The following is a 22,807-nucleotide window of genomic DNA, read 5'->3' as shown; positions in this document are numbered from 1 at the left end:
GGACCTCTAACCACGGCCGCTCAGACCGCAAAGCCAAAGTCGGCTGCTTCCTTCCCCAGGAGGCTCCTGCGACCCCTGGGCCAAGTAACCCTGATCGCGCCTGAACTCACCCTGCGTAGCTTTTCCAGAATCAGCCCCAAGTACGACTGAGGGGCAGTCCTGGGCCCCTCCATGGCGCCAAGGCTGCCTGAACTGTAGTAGCCGAAGCCAGGGCCTCTCGTAGCCACAACAAGCGGTAGAAACACACCGCGTTCGGTCCGGAACCCAAACCTGCACCAGGCAACAGGAGCAGACCACTGCGGAGCCGGCTGCGGGGGGTTGCTGGAGGCAACGGCACCGACAGGCCTCAAGTGTCCAATGCTGCCCACCCAGAGAGCCTCGCCCCCAGTTATGCTCTACGTCCTGAAGATCCGAAGGTCCAAGCCCGTCCCGCACGAGCCCGCGACCCGCCCTCTCCCCACCGCCCACCCCTCGATTTGGTTTCGGCCAGGCCGCGGCGGGGAGGCGGGACACGGGGACGCGGTAAGTTTCCCCTCCTTCTTCGCGCGACGTGTCCTTGCCTCGCGTTCTTAAAGGGGCCGGAGCTCTACTTGGCGAAGCCAACCACCCTTGGAAGTCGAGGGGCTCGAGGCAGAGCCGGTGGAATTGGGCCTCAGGCTCTGCGCTGTGGTGTGGGTCACACAGCCCAGAAGACTAGGGCAGTGGCTCAGGACCCCCTTACATCGGGGGGCCGCGGTAGCGGTGAGGCTTGTCTTGGAGGCCCCTAGGTGTGGAGCCCCACCGGGTGAGCTGCACGGCCCCTCGACCCAACGGTGGACGCCAGGTCACGCACCAGCCCCCAGCGCTTTTCTCTGGCAGCCAGTCAAGAGCCTATCTGCACCCCACTGAAGCCCAGCGTACCCCGGGGGACGCTGCCGGCCCAAGGAAAAAGGCCGCCGCCTTCATTCCAGTCAGAAAATGGTCTGCAGGGCCCCTGCCTGTGCGTCCTGCCAACCGCTTCCGAACTTTGGACAGGAAGGCGTCGGGGGTCAGCTGTGGTTTGGGCAAAGTTTAACCTCTCCCACGCAAGGCAACTTCGATCGGGTCTCCTCTGCCCTGAGGAGGATTGCAGGGGTTTACTCACTTCTACCTGGGCACTTGCTAGGCAGAACTGTCTTAAATCCCAGGAGCTCCTAATTACCCAAACGCTAAAGCAAACCCCAGCGGACCTTTGCTCAGCGACTGGTGTTCTCCTCTGAGAAGGGTAGCTAAAAGTAGCACCTTGCGGTCTAAATTTAGGACCCTATTTTTAGGTCTGTTGAATAAAGTATGGAGTGCTGGATTGGTTCGTGAGAGAGTTTTGGCTGACACAGGTGTAAAGGACAACCTGTAAGTCTTCCTTGCCAGCAATAATAATCCTCAACCAACTGGGCCTAATACAAGTCCTCAGTGAAGCAAACAAAAAGAAGCAGATACTTCTTCCTAAACAAATCACCCAAGAGAACGCAATAGTTAAACAAAATATCAAATCCTTAGCAAAGTTCCCTAATGTAAGCTGGCAGCAACAGAACAACTGTGCCAAAAAGAATCAAAAAATGGCCCAGGTTAACAACGGTTGATTTTTAGGACCAAAATGGGGCCTAGTTGTTTGGAACTCAAAGTGCTCTCTTTTGCCACATCAGCCTGTGGAGTTTCCAGGAACTATCAGTATCAAAACGTAGCAGAAATTGCTTAATAATTCTCCATTTTTAAGGTATTACACAACCTTCCTATATGTTGGACAGTGTGTATTGGAATTACATTATGTGAATAGCTTAATTCAAGTCAAAAAAGCATAACCAAAATTTTATATTCAAAATTTCAGAGAATCCTAGAACAATGTATATCAATTAGAGCATTGTATTGATAAAAAAAATCTTCACTGTCTGAACATTTTCAGATAACTCTAGAATCATGTTCAGCTTTCAGGACTTATTTATAACCTAAAACATTTTTTTAATCCTTTTGCCCACCCTAAGGCAGTCTGTGTCCTTTTCCAATTTTTCAGTAATTACCATTCCAAATATTAAAAACATAGATTAGGGACAAAATTATAAATGAAAATTTTTAAAAATCTAAAAGATTCCCCCATAACAAAAACACGGTAAAACTTCAACTCAGTGCCAAATTCAAACCTAATTTCTTTACTGTACACTTAATAGTCATATAGAAACTTACCTCATCCTCTAGATCTTTCGATTCCATTTTTTAAGAAGTTCATGTTAAAATATCTTAGCGTGTAAATAAAGTTCTACTAAGCACCTCATATCCTTGAGAAGGATTACAGATTCTCATACATCTGCTACACTCCTGTTTCCACACAAACTGTGACCTGTTTTGACACTTGTGTGGTAAAGGGGTGCCATAGGTGGAGTTGTGACTACCAACACAGAATCCAATTTCATGGCCGTCACTCCTCATTAAATATGTTTTTTTTCTAAAATATCATACACATTACTACCCTCATAAAAATCTACAATTGAAAAAGATATCCTGAATTTGATAACTGATAAAAATTAAATTTAATGTTTTATTCTATAGTCTATTCATATAGAATACCTGATTTTTACCATGTAAAAGATATTCAAAGATTGTTCTCAAGTAGACATTGGATTTTACTGTCCTATGTAGACCTGCTCTAAGGGAAATGGAGAACAAACGCTGTTAGTGTTAGTGACAACTAGTAGGAAGCATCAAAGAACACTGGAAACATGCTAACCAGTAAACCTTGTCCACAACCTAGAAATTGATTTCCCTTATGAAGGGCCCTGTTGCAAAGCTGTAGGTACCAGTTACACCCATTTCATTAAACAGGCAAGTCATGGGCTATCACATACTGAGCCACACTTTCATTCTCTGTACTGGTGAGGTAAGAGTTTTTCTCAGAACATATTGAATCAGGAGTTACCTGTTGAACAAGAGCTGGGTACTTTGCTTTGTTAATTCCACATATAAAGGAAGCATTCTAATTAAGAATAGATAAATGGTAGAACTCAAAGTACTTCCTCAGTTACTGAGTAGATAAAAAGTAGTATTCCTATTACTTAAACCATTCAAAAAATGTATATTGTGTACAAAATCTAACTGAAATCACTAGCAAATAGAAACAATAACCTGAAACATTCAGGCAGAAGAAAAGGAAAACTTTTCACCTAAATTTAACTGGAAAATTGCTCAAATTTTCCATTTACTGCAGCTGTTCAAAGCTATCTTATGGGAGCTTAGTAGATGCACTAAGATTGTTAGAATTCTAGGTCTGGCAGGAATTCTTCAGAACGTTTAGTCCAAACATTATGACCTTAAAGCCCTCTAGAGCCATACAGGTGAAATAAATGCAGGGAAATGAAGAATTCATGGCTATTAAATGCAAGTACTATTCCTTAAGCTTCTCGTTGCCATATGAAAATGGGAGACTATGTATTACAATCTTCTACTTTTTCAAGAGAACCCAGAAATTCAGATTTTTGTATCAACTCACCTTTCAAATGTTGGTAATTGGTTCTTAATTTTTTAAACAATGCACAAGTCAGTTTTAACCAGCAGCCTGTCATCTACTCTCACCTTCTGATTATTAGAGTTTTAAACCTGAGACTGTCCTCCAAAACAAGTAACTTTCCAAGGTCACAAGATAATTACCATAAATTTAAATTCAATATTCCCATGTCTAAAAAATTTCAACCAAAAGGGTTAAAGTAAAATCTGCTTGACTGTATTTACTGAGTCCACAAAAATAAACATACTTCATAGCCTTATTAAATAAGCACTTTATATGAGAGGTGAATGTGGCATACTAATTAATTTTTTTTTAATTTAGTAACTTCACTAGTATAATTTGTGGGGGAAGGGTTGAAAGGGGAGGGATGTGTCAGTAGGACATGCCAGTATAGAACTAATTCCATGGGGAGTGGAAAGTTTTATTATGACTTTTTATAATCATCATTATTATTGGTTTTTCTTTTCTCCTATGATGGAGCAGATTTCTAAGTAAAGGTTTTAATCAGTGTTTTTAAGACCAAATCATACAGGGTAAATTAATCACTTCTCTGGGCTTATTTGCCAGGTAATATCAACTCTCTAGAACCTCAGCGAAGAAATAAAGTGAAGAGGAAGCCTCTGAAAGCAAAATGATACATGTTATTAAGCCCAGTTTTCACAGACTCTTACCACAATCACCACGATCTACCTGGTCACCCAAGCTAGAAACCTGGTAAGTTATCCTCACTTTTCTATTTTCCTCTCCATGCTACATTCAATCCATCATTAAATCCAATGAATTCTATCTACAAAAGATCTATCTAGTTTGTCCTTCCAATCATTTTAACAACCACCATCAGCTATTAGACCAAAGGTTTAAAAGGGTGGCTAGTGGGCCAAAATTGATCCACAGAACATTTTGTCTGACCTGTATGGTATTTCTTCTTAATCGGAATATTTGTCAGCATTCAAAACCAAGAGATTTCACACAAAATATCCAGATTTCCAACTTTTCTTGAAATATCAAAAGATCTGGCAAAACCAGGTTAAAGGTAAATAGTAGCTAAATCCTTTGGAGAAAGCATACCCACTCCGTTGGTTAGAGTTCTCCTCTTTACCTAGACTTCATTCATTTCATTTGAGTTTATATACCCTGATTTAGACCTTCACCATTTATTTCCTAAACTAATATAATAACTTCTTGACCAAGCCTGCCTTTGGTCTTTACTTGTTCAATCCTTATTTGATAATGTTGACAGATAGACTTTATAAATGAAACTTTTTCATTTCACTCCCTGCTTAAAATTCTTCAATAGTGCCCATCATCTACAAGATAGAGTTCACCTTCCTATTATAACATCTGAAGCTATTCTTGATTCAATCCCTGTGTAATCTTCATTCTCATCCTATATTCAATCAAATTGAATTGCTTATAGTTCGCCAAAAATGACTTGATCTCTCCAACTTCTTTGCCTTTAAAAAATGTTCTCTCCTCCACCTAGAATGCAGAACCTTTCTTTGTCTGGCTAACTCCTCTTCCTTCAAGGTAAGCTCAAGTATGATCTCCTCTGAGACACTTTCCCAGGGCCTTCTTCCCCACCATCTCTACCTACCATTCAGTCAGTCTACTAGGGCATCAGTAGGCTGATCAGTCTATCACAGCATCCTATGGCTATTACAGCACTGTATTATAATTACTGCTTTTTTTACCTATGTCCTCCAACTACAGTAAGCTCCTTAAAGCTGCCACTGATAAATTTCATCTTAAAATGTAAATAAGAAGATAAAAGTGCTTCTTCAATTATTTATATGTTAGCAGTAGATGAGAAAAGGAAGTAACATTTGTAAAAGGCCTTCTACGTAAAGTACTATAGCTAAGTCCTTGGCAATATCTCATTTACAATAAATGAGATAGGATTTAATAGGATTTACAATAAAAAGTGGAATTTTAGTTATGGCTTGGTTAAATTTTGAGATACTAGTTGCTTTTGTAGGATTCTCACACCATTTTGAGATTACAGCTATCGCTCCGATACTATTAAGATTTAAGATTCATTTTAGCTCATACTATTTCCAAGTTAGTTCACTTAGCATAATTTTCCCTGATTTGAAAAAAAAGGGAAGAAAATAGAAAAAAAATGTTGAAGATTAACAAAACTTAAGGAAAGGTTTAAAAAAATCCTTAACAATATCCGTGCAACAAAACATTCATGTAAGAGAAATCTTACAGGTAAGATTTTATGGAAAGAGAAACATTGTGTAACATTTGCATAGGGAGGATTCCCTCAAACATCATTTTCGATTGCTCCTATATTTAGAAAAATAGGTAAAATTACTGCAAAGGTTTAAAAGGTCAACTTACCCTTTCTGTAAGAATTATAATTGATGAAAATGCAGAATTCATGAAACCACAAATGTCAATTTGAAATAAATATTTCAGAATTTGATACTCAGAAGCATCTTCTGTGAATTTATAAATAAAAAGTTAACACTTAATGTGATATAACTTTTGAATCTAATTTCTTCCTTAATTGCTGCATTAAAAAACTTTTTTCTTACCTTCTTGAGAAGACAAAAAGTAACCAGTTGAAACCATCTGACTACTTGGCAGGATATTTTCCACAGATCTGTCTATTTCCACCTGAGTAGATCCTTCAGTACCTAGTGATGTTTCTGATTTTTCATCATTATTTTTAGAAGACGGAGTTTTGAAATGTACTTCTTTATGAATTCTCCCGGGTGACTCTATTTTAGAAGCCATATCTGCAAATAAAATTAGAAATGTTTGGGTTTTTTAAAGACTTATTTATTTTAAAGAGAGAGAGAAAGAGCATGTGTGTGCATTGGGAGAGGGGCAGAGGGAGGGAATCTTCAAGCAGACTCCCCGCTAAGTGGGGAGCCCCACATGGGGCTTCACATGGGGCACCATGTAGGGCTCAATCCCACAATCCATGAGATCATTACCTGAGTCAAAACCAAGATTTGGATACTCAACCAACTGAACCACCCAGGCGCCCCTGGAGTTCTTTTAATACTTGCTTTGTTGCAGGCTTCCCTTTTGTTTTCTAGGCAGGACATTCTTCGAATTTTTGTGGTCATTGTAACATTTCTTTATGGAATGAATTCACTAAAACATAAATTGCAGCCTTCCAATGTAATAAATTACCACGCTTAGTGATTTAAACAATACAAATATATTCTCTTAGATTTCTGGATGTCAAAAGTCCCAAAACCAAGGTGTTGGCAAGGCTGTGTTCCTTCTGTAGGCTCTAGAGGAGAATCTATTTCCTTGCCTTTTCTGCCTTCTGGAGGCCACCTGCATCCTTTAGCTCATGGCCCCTTCTTTCATTTTCAAAGATAGCACTGCAGCATCTTCTAACCTCTCCCTTACTCTGACCCTTCTTCCTTCCACCTTTAACAAACGTTGTGATTATATTGGGCCCACTAAGATATTCTCTACATCTCAGGATGCTTAATTTAAGCACGTCTGAAGGTCATTTGTGCCATGTCAAGTAACATAGTCACAGGGTCTGGGAATTAAGACATGAACATCTTTGAATGGTCATTATTCAGCCTATCACAATGCCTTTTCTTTATTCTTTTACCAAGGAAGAATTTTTAAAACTGTATACAATTCTGTTCTCTACATTGCCTTTTTGTCCTAAAAACTATTTTTTAAAAAACTAACATAACTCTTAACAACTCTGTTGGCTATATAAGCTTATGACTAAGAGTAAGACATTAAATAGCTCTGTATAGGATTTCATTCCTCTTAGATACATTTATTACCCAAGAAAGTGTAATATTTAAATACCATTACAAAAATATATGTCCCTGCCATTCAAGAAAATTGGTAAGATAGATTATTCTTACTTTATCTGTTAGAGAACCAGAAAGAGTCAAAATGACCAATATCATTTACAAGATCTACAGCCTACCGTTTTTTAATTCAAAAGGATTAATTAAAAAAACCAGTAAGACACTACTACATCATGACACTGTCACACAGGGCTTTTAACACAAGACTTGCTCTACAATACTGAAGGGACATAAAACCCAAATTGATTCAGAAGCATAGCAATTAAGAAATAAAACAACGAAAGCAAATTTCTTTTAATGAGAACTCAGAATCAAACTTCAGAGGGACTCTACATGATACTTCCATTTGGGGACTTGACACAAAAAATTATTTAAACTACTATGAGTAGGTGGCCAGAGCCACCTTCAAATGAATCTTCAGATTGGAAAATAGGGTTTCACCACCTGTTGGGGATAAGTTGCAAACGGAATAATTTAGTACAGTCAGTAACTATTTCGATGACCACCTTGCCTGGATACTTTTCCATAACGACTCTGCTGGTTGCTGGAATCACCATATCCACAGCAGTTATTGTAACCAGCGTAATCATATCCTACATAACCACCTATTCTATTTAATAAATAGAACAAACTGAGCCAGTTACACAAAGAAAGGCAATATTAAAACTTACAGCAATTAATTTCCAAGTTCTGCAATCTAGTCCACTGGATTGTGCATATCTACAACACATATTTGCCAGTATGTACTATTAAATATAAAAGCCATTATCATTCAATTTTTTAAAAAGATTTTATCTATTTATTTTAGAGAGAGAGAGCACGCAAGCATGAGAGGGGCGAGGGGCAGAGAAAGGGGGAGAAGCAGACTCCCACCTGAGTGCGAAACCTGACTCAGGGCTCAATCCCAGAACGCTGAGATCATGACCCAAGCAGAAGTCAGACCCTTAACCACCCGAGCCACCCAGGCACCCCTTCTCTCAAACTTTAAATGAAATTGCTCCAAAGATGGAAGAACCACCCACTACCAAAGAAACCGATTAGCCATTTGCACAGAAAGATACCCATAAGCTTAGGATATTTGAAACAAATTTGAAAATGACAACATACCAATCAAATGTTAGGTATTGTACTTTTTCCACTCTCTTGCAGCTTTGTTAATTTCAAAGTCAATCTTTGTTTCCCCCTTCATCCCATCTCCAGTATATTATTATATAGCATATCATATTATCCAGTAGGTATATTAGAAGAAACAGTGAATAAATAGAAGCTTTTTAAATCCTAAAATCAGATACATCCTTTATATCAAGTGAAAATTTTGAATGATTGAGAGCAATCCTTATTGGCTAGTAATTATAGGATGTCTTATATTTTAAAGTAAATTATTTACTAATTTGAGTGTGTTGTGTAAAACAAATATAGATAAGTTCAAACTATATTCTTGACATCATTATTTACGTTATTTTAGCAATTAAGCAAAGATTGACGGCATTAAAATAACATTTTGTTTGTTTATGTTGGCTCAGTAGAGGAAAAATGCAGATATTTTAAGCAGAATATAAAAGTAAAAAACTTCAAGATATTCTCATTCAACTGTTAGTAAAATACATGCTTCCATGAGTATACACACATATATGCTTATTTTCTCTTTCAGACCCAATAACAGCATAAAGTTGTGCTGAGAAATCAAATTAAAATAAATAGTAAATTGCATTTTGGATTTCATTACTATGCTATGAATGTGTCTGACAAAGGCAAAATTACATGTTTCCTTAATTTGGTGATCTCAGGAAATTCACATATTGCTTCAATGAGTGCCATAAATTTCTGAGAAGGAACTCAAGAAATTATAAATCTTATCACTGCTTTTTTTTACAGAAGTCATAAATCTGTACTGGCAGAGAAAAATTTTATATTATCCAACTGATAATATGATCACTAGGGAAAATATAAGTTTCATTTTGAATTTCAGTGTAACAAGGCTGATAGAGATTTAAATAAAATATTCCTGATTTTTCTGACTTTTTTGCTACATATTAAATATTTAAATGATTTATACCTTTAAATGATAATATACCTGAGTTCAAATTTAGAATGAAAATATATATGCACATCTTTTGAGAACCTTCATTTAAAAAGGATTATCTGGGTGGCACAGTGGTTAAGATTAAGCGTCTGCCTTTGGGTCAGGGCGTGATCCCAGCATTATGGGATTGAGCCCCACATCAGCCTCCTCCGCTATGAGCCTGCTTCTTCCTCTCCCACTCTCCCTGCTTGTGTTCCCTCTCTCGCTGGCTGTCTCTGTCTCTGTCGAATAAATAAATAAAATCTTAAAAAAATAAAAATAAAAAAGGATTATCTGGGGCCCCTGGATGGCTCAGTTGGTTAAGCATCTGACTTCAGCTCAGGTCGTGATCTGGGGATCCTGGGATTGAGCCCTGAGTTGGGCTCCCTGCTCAGTGGGGAATTTGTTCCTCCATCTCTCTTTGCCCCCTCCCCAGCTTGTGCTCTCTCAAATAAATAAATAAAATCCTAAAAAATAATAAAATAAAAAATAAAAATAAAAAGGATTATCCTTCCCCAAAATTAATTGAAAAAAATTTTAATTTGAACCATGTCAGAATTTTCCACATTTGTATTGTTGCATCATATATTCATGTGCATACCATATCAAATAGCCATTTATTTTAAGACAATTCCATTTTCAAACACAGTTTAAACTGATCATTTGATTGAATTAACTAATCAGAGTTAAAGGGAAAAAAAGGTCATGGTGCTCGGGTGGCTCGGTGGGTTAATCAGCTGCCTTCAGCCCAAGTCACGATCCCAGGTTTCTAGGATCTAGCCTGCATCTGGCTCCTTACTCAGCAGGAGGCTGTTTCTCTCTCTCCCTCTGCTTGCCATGCCCCCTGCTTGTTTTTTTTTCTCTCTCTGTCAAATAAATAAAATCTTTTAAAAAGTAAAAAAGGGGAAAAAAGTTCTAACCAGTCCTAGCCTGAAGTATAGTATTCAGGTAAACTGTGTGATTTACTTCTCAGTTACTTTTTAAAACAAGCATAGGAAAGTATGAGTGTAGTTCTGAAAAGTAGTATTGAAGATTACTAAGAGAATAATACAGTGTCTAATATTGCACTTTCAATTATGAATTTAACATAACACTTTGATGCTGCCATTTATTTGGCATTGTTCAAAAGATGAGTCCCAAGTAAGCAAACACATATCAGTAATTTAATAATGCCACCCGTGGACATTAAAGTTAAAAATGAGCAATCAGAGGTGTGTGGGTGGCTCGGTTGGTTAAGCTTCTTGGTTTCAGCTCAGGTCTTCATCTAAAACAATTTTTTAAAGGGGCGCGTGGGTGGCTCAGTCGGTTAAATGTCTGCCTTTGGCTCTGGACATGATCTCAGGGTCCTGGGATGGAACCCCATGTTGGGTTTCCTGCTCAGCGGGGAGCTTGCTTCTCCCTCTCCCTCAGCCCCTCCCCCAACTCGTGCTCTCTTGGTCTCTCCCTCAAATAAAATCTTTAATAAAATAAAATACTGTTTTAACTGCATTTAAAGTAAATACATGTGTTAAGAAAAATGAATACTTCCTATGGTATTTCTATATTTAATTAATTAATTAAATTAATGTCAGGGTATTATTTTCACACGACTTAAACCTAAGTTTTTAAATTTACATTAGATACAGATATGCCTTTCATACAATTGTTATAAACAATTTTAAGTCAAATAAAATAATGAAGAACTTTTCATATTTAACTGTACTAGGGGAACTCATTATTTAAATAAGTTCAACTGGAGTCCTTTTGTAAAATAGCTATTAATATCGTGGTATAAATAAATGTTCCCTAATTTATCTGTTTTGTAAATACCTATATCAGTATATTAGTTTTTCTGTAAATCTGGTTATCTCAGGTCTCAGACTTTCGTAAATCTTGATTTAAGGTCAGTAATTCATTTTTTTATACACTCTTTCTGATTAAGGCAAATTTTCATTTGCTATTTCCTAAAAGAGTTGTTGAAATTATCTGAAAATTTTGGCTGTTGTAGCTATTTCTCCAATGGCCAAAAAATAGGGCCTATGGCTTTATCTGAATTCCTTTTAGTATTTCTTTTTAAAAACAAATTTTGCATGATACCAGGTTATTTTCCATTTAATTAATATCATAATATTTTGGAATAAGATATTTTGTTTATATAGAATGACATATCTTTTTTAGAAATTTGAAGGAATTTTTGACTATTTTCATGAAAGTCCCTCAAAACTAGTTATAATTGCATAAATGCCCTATTCTCATTTGATTGTTCTCCAAGTTTTCATATTTAGAAATTCCCTTAGCATCACTATATGAAATAATAAAGTGATATTTAGTTCCACCAAAGTGATATTCAGGTTGTCCTTGAGTTTCTATACATATACTCTAAAATATTTTCACATATCTATATTTCGAATCTTCCCTATTTCTGGACCTGATATTGTTTTGCTTTATCTTAGTCTCACTTATTCTTCCCAATTACTCTTATCTGCTTTTTCACAAATATTCCTTTAGGATCTAACAAGTGTCGAACAAAATAATTTCCTCTTTAGCCTTTAGCAGTCTAGGGCTTTAATATTTTAGTCATTAAAAAGCATCACACCTACGCCTTTCTCATTTAGAAAAGGGTAAGAATCTAAGTCTACATTCTGGTTAAGGATATTAATTAAGTAAAGAGCTCACATTTTGGAGAATATTAAGAAATGACATATAGTTCTTCTGGAAATTCAAGAAAATCAACTATTTCTGATAGAAATAAATCTGTTTCCTTCTGAGTCTGCAACATTTTTGACCTCTTGTTGTGAAGGGCTCTCTGTCATTCTAGGGTTCAATCGTTCCTGTATTATTGGCCAGTATTTGCAGAGTTCCTAATCTGTCCATCAGAGAGACATCAGAATGGAAGTGTGGGGAAGTCATGTTATATAATTCTTTACTTAAAACACAATCCACGTATTTTTAATCATAGAAATGGCTAGATACCTAGACATCTACATCTAGAAGTATTGTCTGATACTCTGCCCTCTTCCATTGCCTACCTTTGAGCTCCCAGAATTGAAAGAAAACCATTCAAATATAGTTATATTGGGAAGGTGTTAATGAGCTAAAAACTTAATGTAAATGAGCAGAAAGAAATCCTCATTTACCAAAATAGAAAGTCGATGGACATCATCTAATACAGATTAACCAAAGCCGAACAATATAAAGGATTTCTTTAGAAAAAAGAGATAAATACTAAAAGAAATTTGTTTAAGAAAGAAAGAAAGAAAGAAAGAAAGAAAGAAAGAAAGAAAGAAAGAAAAGGAAGAAAGGGAAAGAAAGAAAAGAAATAAATTACTGTCCCTGGAACACGTGAGAGTAGAGATGGACAGAGGGAACAGAAGTTGCTTTTGTTTAAAAAGAAAAAAAAAGGCTTAGTAATATTTATATGTTTAAACCTGTTTACATATACTACATAAATAAAAATAAAAACTTATTGTAAACTACCTTAAGATCTTCTTGGAACATCTATGTATCTCCAGTCATTCTTTCTTCCTTGGTATTTTATTTTATACTACTAAGAGATCTAAGACCCAGAGTAAACCGGAAATTAATAGAAGTGTAGTTGATAAGGTTGTTGATTATTGAGTATTTTGAGAAACATGGATTTCTGGACTTTTTCATCCGATTTGTACTTATAAGAATAAACTATGTTTAAAAAATTAAATTATATTAGGGGTGCCTGGGTGGCTCAGTCAGTTAAGCATCTGCCTTCAGCTCAGGTCATGATCCCAGGGTCCTGGGATCGAGTTCCACATCAGGCTCCCTGCTCAGCAGAGAGCTTCTCCCTCTCCCTCTGCTGCTCCCCCTGCTTGTGCTCTCTCTCTCTGTGTCAAATAAATAAATAAATACAATCTTAAATAAATAAATACATACATACATACATAAAATTATAGATATTTTATACCAACCTGACTGACTGGATCTGCTTTTCAGCATCATAACTTTCATATTATTTGTGTGATAATTTTCAGCTGAAAATTCTTCTGTTTCATCATTTTCAATTACATTATTTTCATCATTTTCATCCTGTATCTGTTTGGAAAATGGCAATTCCATTTCCTTGGGAATGTCCTGGAATTTCCAAGGGTTGTCAAAATTATATAACAACTTCTTTAAATATGGTACGGTATCAGAATCATCTGTTTTCTCTAGGACTCTTTCCTTGCCTACTTGATCTTCAGTTTCCATAATTTTTATTGTTTTTGTTTCTTGTTCTTTATCAGGGTCAAATTCACTTGTTGGAAGATGTTCATGTTTATCTCCCCCACCTCCTTCTTCACTTTTTCCATCATCTGATAGAATTTTATCTTCATTGGTATATACAAAGTCTAGCATACCAAAACCAAAATCAAACCAACTTGGCTTGAGAATTGAGGTATCATTGACGATTGTGTCTTCTTTTTCTGTTAATATTTCTGTGCATGGAACTGTGGGTTCTTCCTCAGATGATAGGGAATTAGGAACATCTTGTAGTGGTGGATTGCTTTCTTTGGACAATAATTCAAGTCCTGTATCCTCACCTCCAAAACCTAAATAACTTTTAAAACTACCCCCAAACCAACCAGTGGCTTCAGGACTGATAATGGTCTCTGATTCAGAACCTAGTTCAGACTGTTTCTTTGGCACTGGATTGAATTCCAGTTCAGGTTCTTCTGTTTGGGGTTCATCATTATTTAATTCTTCTAGGTCATTCTCATCTTCTCCTGCTATTTTTCTACTTTGAAATGAGCTTTCTTGTAGAGGTTCAATAACTGATTCAAAGGTCTTCCCTTCAGCTAGTTCCCTTCCAAATCCAAACCAACCTTTCACTTCAGGCGAGGATGGCGGGATGTGATCCACTTCTGGAACAGAATCCTCTTCCATACTTCCAGCTTCCACTCCTTCCCAGTATTTTGATTCACTAGTACTTCTGATATCTTCAGGAGCCTCTGATGCTGGAAACTGATCTTCAAACAAAGTACTTTCAGAAGTTGAATAAAATCCAGATTCTGTCTGAAAATCACTTTCATATACACTAGATTTTTGGTCTTTATCTTCTTCATATGGATATATATTTTTGCCATCATCACTGTTTAATTCACTGTCTTCATTTTCAAAAGTGTAACTTACTCCAAGAAGACAAAGAAAATCAGATTCCTATAAGAGAAAAAATGACTGACATAAATATACTAAAATTCCTTGTTTCTCCCTAAATCACTTAAAATAGATGACTATGATTTTCCCAAGGCCATACAGCTAGCTCAGCAGCACAACAAACACTAAAATCAGATCTCCTAATCTCAAGCATTTATATCACAACTGACTCAGGGTCAATGATAAAAATCTAAATGAAAAATCTAGGCTTTGAGTATATTCTGAAAATAAACTTGATAAAAAGGCATACAGGTCCACAAAATCTTGCTTCTTTTAAGAGTGCACTAACCAAACACATGCAGCTGTGTGGTGGTTTGAGAGAGGGGAATTTCACAGCACATAGTGACAGCTCAGACAGCCCAGAGACTCTAAAGCATGAAAGCCTTGTTAAAAGTTGCACTTCATTTAGACTTCTTTTACTGAGATATTGTACACAGACAATTGCGGTGGGGAATCCTCTTGTTCAGCTCACAGAACAGATCATCAAGAAGAAAAGCGGTGAAGTTAATATTTTTTTTTATATTTTATTTTAAGGAGGCTTCACACCCAATGTGGGGCTTGAACTCACAACCTGGAGATCAAGAGTTGCATGCTCTACCGACTGAGCCAGCCAGGTGCCCCAAAGTTATTATTTTTTAATCTGAAGGTATGAAACAGTGATATGTGCTGTTCTTTGGATATGATTATTATGAAATGAGAATAAAGTTCAGAATTTTTTAAAAGTAAACTTCAAAATTGAAATTTTACAATGTTTTAGGCACTGTAGTATAATATGTGATTGAGAACAGACTCTGGAGCCAACCATCTAGGTTTAAATCCTGACCCTACCATTTATTAGCTCTTTGAACTTGGGTGAATTATATGACCCTTCTATGCCTCAGTCTCCTCATCTGTAAAATGAGGATAATGACAGTACCTACCTTATAGGGGTGTTGTGTTGTGAGGATTAAATGAATAAAGTGCTTAGAATAGTAACTGTCTAGAGTAAACACTAGCTTAACCTAGCCCAAGTTACACCACCCCAGATGAGCCAGTAATGGTAAGGGTAAAAAGGCCCCACACCTTGCCTCTATTCAGGGCAACTCTGAAAGGCCATCTCAGGTTCAGAGTTTCTTATGGAATCAACTGAGACCTTTGTTGCAACTGCATCACAGTTCAACTTCTCTGCCCAATCCTGCTTTTTCTTTTGATGCCTCACAGGTGTTACTCCTAAGAGTACTCCCCGGTAAAGCTCTTGCATGCAAAGGTCCACCTCAGAGTCTATTTCCCAGAGACCTTGACCTAAGAATGCAGGGCTTCTGTATGCTTACCATGTGCTATACACAGTTCTAGGTGCTGAAATTCTACAGTAAACAAAAGGAAAAAAGTAATTATGAATTGTGATAAGTGCTATGGAGGAAATAAACAGGAATCTGTGATTAAGATGCAGTAATTCCACGAGAATCATCATGGAAGGCCTCTCTGAGGCACTGATGTTTACATGGCCATGTAAAGGATAAGAAGGAACTAGCTACGTGAAAAACCTGGGGAAAGCATTTGAACCTGAAGGAGAAGCCTGTTTGGGTCTCTGGGCTAGGAAAGTATTTGGCATGTTCTAAGAACAGTCAACAGGCAAATGTGGCCAGGAGCATAGTAAGTGAGGGGAGGGCAGTGTCAGGGTCATTGGGATGGAGGTGGAGGACAGGAGCAGATCATGTAGAGCCGGGGTAAGGAGTCAGGGCTTGATTCTAGGTTCAATGGAAAGCCATTAACAGGCTTTAAACCAAAGGAATGACATTTGAAGGTTTTTTTGTTTTTGTTTTTTGGTTTGTTTTGTTTTGGGGGGTATTTTTTTTTGGTTTGGTTTTGGTTTTGGTTTTGTTCTTATGAGATCCATTGCTGTTTGGAGAATGTATTGGAGGAGGACAAAAGTAGAGGCAAGGAGACCAATATTGCAGTATTCTAATCAAGAGATGATGAAGCCTTGGATTAGGCCTAAGGGGAAAGTGAAAATGATGAGAAGACAATATATTCCAGATGTATTTTGGAGATAAAACTGACAGGACCAGTAATTATACATTAAATTGACTGTTAATCCCAGAATTTATGCTGGGAAGGAGCCAGATAATAGTTTGCTTGACTAGGCTAACTTACTTCACATTGACCTTATTTAACATAAGTTGTCTTAACCTGGAATCTGAATGAAATGGGCTAATGAAATTTATATATTGAAAAGTCACCTTCTGATTCCTTTTCTCATTATCAACCCCAACATTATAAAACCCAACAATATCAAGCTCATTTAAAATTCAACAGAAAAAGAAATTGTACAGATATGAGACCTAGAGAGAGTGATAGGAAATAAATTTTGTCTCCATAGGATAATAACATTAGTAATAATATCTAATACTTTTATAGCACCAAGTGCTATTCTATATACTTATGTTCATCTTTCCCCAATAAATTCATGAAGTAGCACTGTATTATAATCATCATCCTCATTTTACAGATTAGAAAATTAAGGCACACAAGGCCACAGTCAGGCTTTGAACTCAGTCCAGAATCCATGATGCTCTTAACCTGTCTGTAAATTTTTCGGAAAGCATTATGCCTGTCATCAACTTTGTCTTACCTAATTTTATTCACATACTCAAACTATTCCTAGAGTGAGTTCTCAGACCAGCTATTTTACATATTCACTATACAAGATACTTAACCAATGGACACTTACACTGCAGAAAACTGTTTTCGTCAAGAAATTTTAAATTCAATTAACAACTGAAATACTCACTTTAGTTGATATCTGGACTTCCTCAGATATGAACACCTCTTCAATCTGGACTGCGTCTCTGGGAAAATATCCAAAGTCCTTTCCTTTCTACCAAAATGAAGAATAAAGATTAGCAAGGAAGAATGATCAAAGTTATAATTACTATTGAGCCTAATTTTGCCCCATGTCCTTGGCTTTCATCTATCTCAAATCACAAAAATTAATTGGATTTCATTTGCCATCTAAAAGACAGTGAAATCATATTCCTTTTTTTTTTTGAGATTTTTTTTTAAGTAATCTCTACACCCAATGTGGGGCTCAAACTTAGAACCTCCAAGATCAAGAGTCACACACTCTATCAACTAAGCCAGCCAGACACCCCTATTATTCAAAAAAATAGTATTAATTTGAAGGAACAAAGAGCCAAGTTGTAAAAGGCCACTTTTTCAAACTTCTGAGGGAAAACCATTCCACACGCCGATTTTCTTCCTTTTTATGTTTGTCACTGACCTTCCTTACCCAGATGGAACCCAGATTTACACTGTAAACCTGGGATATCAAAAGGCAAAAGAATGATGGCAGTAGCCAAGCTAGATGGAGCTGTGACATATTCAGCATTTTCAGGATGTCAAAATCAAGTAAGAGGTTTAAACTCTGAAGGGCCAAAATGGATTCATCAGAACTGCAAAGATCTATGAGTCCTCCTGAGAGGATGTGGTTCCATTCAAGTTTTCTGGGGCTACCTTGGTAATAGGGATCTTCCTAATCCAGTTTAAGTCCATAGAAGATGTCCCCCAAGAGTGAAGGTTTCACCACTCTCAGCCCATTTCCTGTCCCTGGCAAAGTTTAAAGACCATGTTTTGGTCCTTTGATCCAGCACCATTACACCTCAACTGTGATTCCTCCAGCTCTGTAGTTGCTGTAGCTATTTGGAAACTGATAGTCTGTGGGTGAACTCTGCAGTTTGGTTTCTTAGACAGCTGCCTACCTGGACTAAACACCTAATGCATGGAACTCAGTATGCTTGAAACTTCACCCTGGCTCCACACATTACATGCTGCTTTTGTGTGGAACTGTCACTTTCTCACATAGGAAATGAAAGAATGCTTTCTTTTCCTCTTACGATAACATGTCATTTTTCTTACAGCTGCATTGGTTGCCTCTAATGTGTTCAAAGACATACACTGGCACGTTTAAGAGACCATAAGCAATAAGGAATCTTGGGAACTGCAGAAGCCAAATAATTCTGGCCATTGACAGTCAGGGGTTCAGTCATACAGCCCCTGATGCTAAAAAGCAGGATACATCCAAACAGAACCTGCTCCTTCAAATAGTGGTCACAGAGGCTATACAACAGAAAAATCTGTTGCATGTTCAATATGGAAACAATGTATGCATCAGGTTGGTCACACTTGTTCAGCTTGGGAGTAAAATTTCTTATAGCATCTTTTCATTATAAAGCATAATGATACCATCAAAGATACAAGTGTGTTTCCAACTGAAAACATTAATCATTAATTTTCCTGTTACATATTTAGAGATATTACTCAGGCTTCTAGGAATTTCAGTATAGGACTTTGGGCCAAATAAAAGGCTCTCCCAATTGTTGTTGTTTTTCATGAAAAATTCATATACCTTGATTCTCTAGGCTACTCATTTCTCTGAGGATTTCTTCAATAAGAACTCCATCCTTGGGGTGCCTGGGTGGCTCAGTCAGGTAAGTGTCTGCTTCCGGCTCAGGTCATGTTCTTGGGGTCCTGGAATCAAGCCCCACGTTGTGCTCCCTGCTCCACAGTCTGTTTCTCCCTCTCCCTCTGCATTACCCCCCCCACCACTTCTCTCTCTCTCAAATAAATAAAATCTTAAACAACAACAAAAAGTCTTTTATTTGCTCAGAAAGACATGTCTTTTATTTTTGTTTTTTTTTTAAAGATTTTATTTATTTATGTGACAGAGAGACACAGGGCGAGAGGGAACACAAGCAGGGGGAGTGGGAGAGGAAGAAGCAGGCTCACAGCAGAGGAGCCCGGTGTGGGACTCGATACCGGAACGCCGGTATCACACCCTGAGCCGAAGGCAGACGGTAAGGACTGCGCTACCCAGGCGACCCAGAAAGACATGTCTTTTGATCTGATTAACTAAAACTTCCCAGTCTCTCTTAACTTAGCTATTGGCAGCACCATGGGATCACTGGTGCTGCCTAGACGTCCCATAATCTCCACCAGCACCTCTAAATTTTATTCTCCAAGTAAATATAAAACTTAACTTCAAAAACTACGCATGCTATGTAAAAATAATTTCAAGGCACTCTTAGTTTTCTATCCCAACCAGAATGCCTTCCCAAAATACTACTTTTATAGAAATTCTGGAACCAAGACTGAATACAACCATTTTTTGTTTGTTTAAATATGTTAAGGGTGGGGAGCATGGGTGGCTCAGTTGGTTAAGCATCGGACTCTTGATTTCAGCTCAGATCATGATCTCAGAGTCATGAGATCAAGCCCCATGTGGGGCTCCCTGCTCAGCGGGGAGTCTGCTTGAGGTTTTTTCCCCTCTGTCCCTCCCCCAACTCATGCATATGCTCTCTTGCTCTCTCTCTCAAATAAATAAATAATTTTTAAAAAATGATAAGGTTCTTAAATATATATGTATATTACATATATATTATATATGTAAAGTGCTTTAAAATTATTAAAGTTCCTTTAGAAATGAAATGCAGGTATTCTGTACAAGCTTTATTCTACATTCAGTTTTTAAAAATAGGTACTTACACTTCCTGCCCACAAATCTTCCCTTTCTCCTGTAAGTTTAACATAAACAGAGATCTCTTCTCCCTTAGTGAAGTTCAGGTATCGACAGTCAGGACCTCTGTAATCTCTCAAGGCTAAGACTCTGCTTATTAAAGCTATGTAAACATGTGAGGAAAAAAACACAATTTCAATTAAAATATTATTTCTCCCCCTCCCATCTTGCCCTCCTCCATTCTATCCTAATTTCTTCATATCATTTATCACCTTAAAAAGCTACATAGAATAGACTTCCCACTGCACACAGAATCAATTCTAAGTTCTTTAGCTTGGTATTCAAGGATATCCATAACCTGATCCTCTTCCTTATTTAAAATGACTTCCTCTTATTCCTTTACAGTCAAGTTCATCTATCCATTGTCTCTGGAGTATGTCATTATCATTCTTGTCAGGAAGGAAAGGTAAAGATAATTTGTTTTCTTACTAGCACCTACTACAATAGTCCCCCTTATCTGTGGGGGATATGATCCAAGATCCCTAGTGGGTGTCTAAAATCACAGATAGTACTGAACCCTGTATACAATATGTTTTTTTCCTATGTATACATACATATAATAAAGTTTAATTTATAAATTAGGCACAGTAAGAGATTAACAACAATAATAGTAAAATCAAACAATTACAACAATATACTGTAATAAAAGTTATGTGACCAATCTCTCTTTCTCAAAATACCTTATTATACTGTACTTACTCTTCTTACAATGATGTAAGATGATAAAATGCCTCCCTAATGAGATGAAGTGAGGTACATGAGGTAAGCCCTATGACATAGAGTTGGGCTACTACTGATCTTCTGCTTTTGGACCATGGTTGACCCCAGGTAACTAGAACCATGGAAAGTGACCCATGGGTAAAGGGGACTATTATATATTCCAGGCATTATGATAACTCTTTCATATTTTTATTTTATTAAATCCCCAAAACAGACCTATAAGGTCGATAATCTTTTATCAGTCTAGCAAATGAGCCTTTAACTAAGTCTTAGAGAGTTGGTCCATATTGAACATGCAACACCTGATAAATGGTGGAGCCAGATTTGCACTGAGATTATTTTCACTGCAATATCTGCCTTCCATACTCTTTCTGTTCTTTCCTAAGCCTAGAAACTCTTCAGTCTCTCTTTGTGATCAACTGGTATCCTACTTCTTCTATGAGATATCCCAAACTGGTCCAGCTTGTTCTGTCCCTTCTCTGAACCTTAATATTACCTATTATCCTTATGTTGTATTGCTACTTACTTTTTCATGTTGACCTAATTCCTGGAGGTCAAGAAACTTATCTGACGTTTCATTTTATTCCTCTTAGATACACACTCTTACCCCTCCAGACTCAGCACATAATAGGCCCCCAATAACTATGATCATAACCACATATACTAGATTTAGCCCTTCGATACATAAAGTAATACACATACCATATTACCTATTATAATTATACTAACATGTGTAAAACATTTTGATTAAGTCATATGATTAAAGCTAAAATAACACTATAAATTACTATAAATTTGAATGTTCCCTTTTCATGTTTCATGTCTGGCCCTATGGAGACTAAAATGAGGTTGTAAAGAGGGAAAGAAAGATGATTACTACTATAAAGCATCATCTAGTAAATCTTCTCTATATATCAAATTACATATCCAAATGATTAAGGAAAATGTTTACTCATAAAAAATTTACTTATAAATTTTTTACATTTCTACTAATAATATTTTGCATTTTAATTTACATGTTGCAAATCAGAAATAATTCACACATACTGAAGAGATAGAACATATTTAAAACAATTGTAATATATTGTGATACTGTTCATCTTGCACCATAATGCCAATAACAGAAAATAACTTCTTAAGCAATAAAATGAAAATTAGTTTTTCTTTGTAGAAGATAGGAGAAAGTTAATATTCAAGGATACAAATAAAATTATATACTGCTAACACTGATTTCAGTATTTTTACATGATAAATGAACACAGAAATGATTAATGTTTGATAAAGTTTAGACAATAAATCATGATGAGATGAAATAAAAATATTTTTAGAAAACTCATTAGAATCAGAAAGTTCTGATTATGAAATAGAAACTAAAAAATATAAGGGCTTCATAAATAAAGAACTATCAAATGCCTTGAAATCTTTTTAATACAGATCGATACAAATCAATTTAGCTATCTTAAAAAATAGTAAAAGTTTTGATTTGTTTTTGAGGCCTGGATTAATATCTTATAATTTCTGATATATTTATATATCAGGCTGATCTTTGTCCCTTGATAAACTAACATTAAAAATTATTGTGAAATGCTTTGCTTCTAGCATTTTCTTTTTATAGTGAAGTATATTTTATAATCGCAAATATTTCTGTGATATTAATCCTCACTTCTATCATGCATGTCCACAATAACATATTATGTTATTTCAGAACCTTAGTTTAAGAAGAAAAGAAGGAAAAAAAGAAAAGCAAACTTACTTTCACATTCCAAGTCACCACATTTTTTAAAATCTGCCAGCAGTTTTGTGCCCTCCAGACACTTTGCCAAAGAAATTACCAAAAGGAGGGTTCTGTGAACTCCAAGCTCCGCCATGCTAAAACAAGCAGGAATCGCAAAAAAGGTTTAAGCCAATTGTTTAGGCCGTAGATATGCCAGACAAAACAAGAGATACCCCACTCTCTCTACTAAATTTAAGAGGAAAATGTTTGTTTTTTAAAATCCCTTGAAAATTACATTTTCAAC

General features: G+C 36.7%; 1 protein-coding gene across 10 annotated transcripts in view; it reads right to left on the bottom strand.

Annotated features, from left to right (window-relative positions):
• MIA2 (MIA SH3 domain ER export factor 2) overlaps positions 1-22,807 on the bottom strand; it is a 95,457-nt gene that overhangs the window by 59,056 nt on the left and 13,594 nt on the right. For 3 of the 10 annotated variants that reach the window (XM_034648417.1, XM_034648416.1, XM_019796635.2), the window contains exons 2-7: positions 22,543-22,658; positions 20,039-20,172; positions 17,289-17,375; positions 13,294-14,521; positions 6,052-6,255; positions 5,855-5,955 (exon numbers count right to left, since the gene is read on the bottom strand). In XM_034648417.1, coding sequence (XP_034504308.1) covers positions 5,855-5,955; positions 6,052-6,255; positions 13,294-14,521; positions 17,289-17,375; positions 20,039-20,172; positions 22,543-22,657 — 1,869 coding nt within the window. In that variant the 5' untranslated portion in view covers position 22,658. Of the gene's footprint in view, positions 1-110; positions 478-2,196; positions 2,344-5,854; positions 5,956-6,051; positions 6,256-13,293; positions 14,522-17,288; positions 17,376-20,038; positions 20,173-22,542; positions 22,675-22,807 lie in introns of those variants that run through there. The other 7 variants (XM_011221301.3, XM_034648419.1, XM_034648415.1 and 4 more) reach the window with 6 other exon arrangements.

The sequence above is a fragment of the Ailuropoda melanoleuca genome, chromosome 20 (assembly GCF_002007445.2).
Source record: "Ailuropoda melanoleuca isolate Jingjing chromosome 20, ASM200744v2, whole genome shotgun sequence".
Taxonomy (NCBI): Eukaryota; Metazoa; Chordata; class Mammalia; order Carnivora; family Ursidae; genus Ailuropoda; species Ailuropoda melanoleuca.
This window is presented reverse-complemented; position numbering and strand designations above follow the sequence as displayed.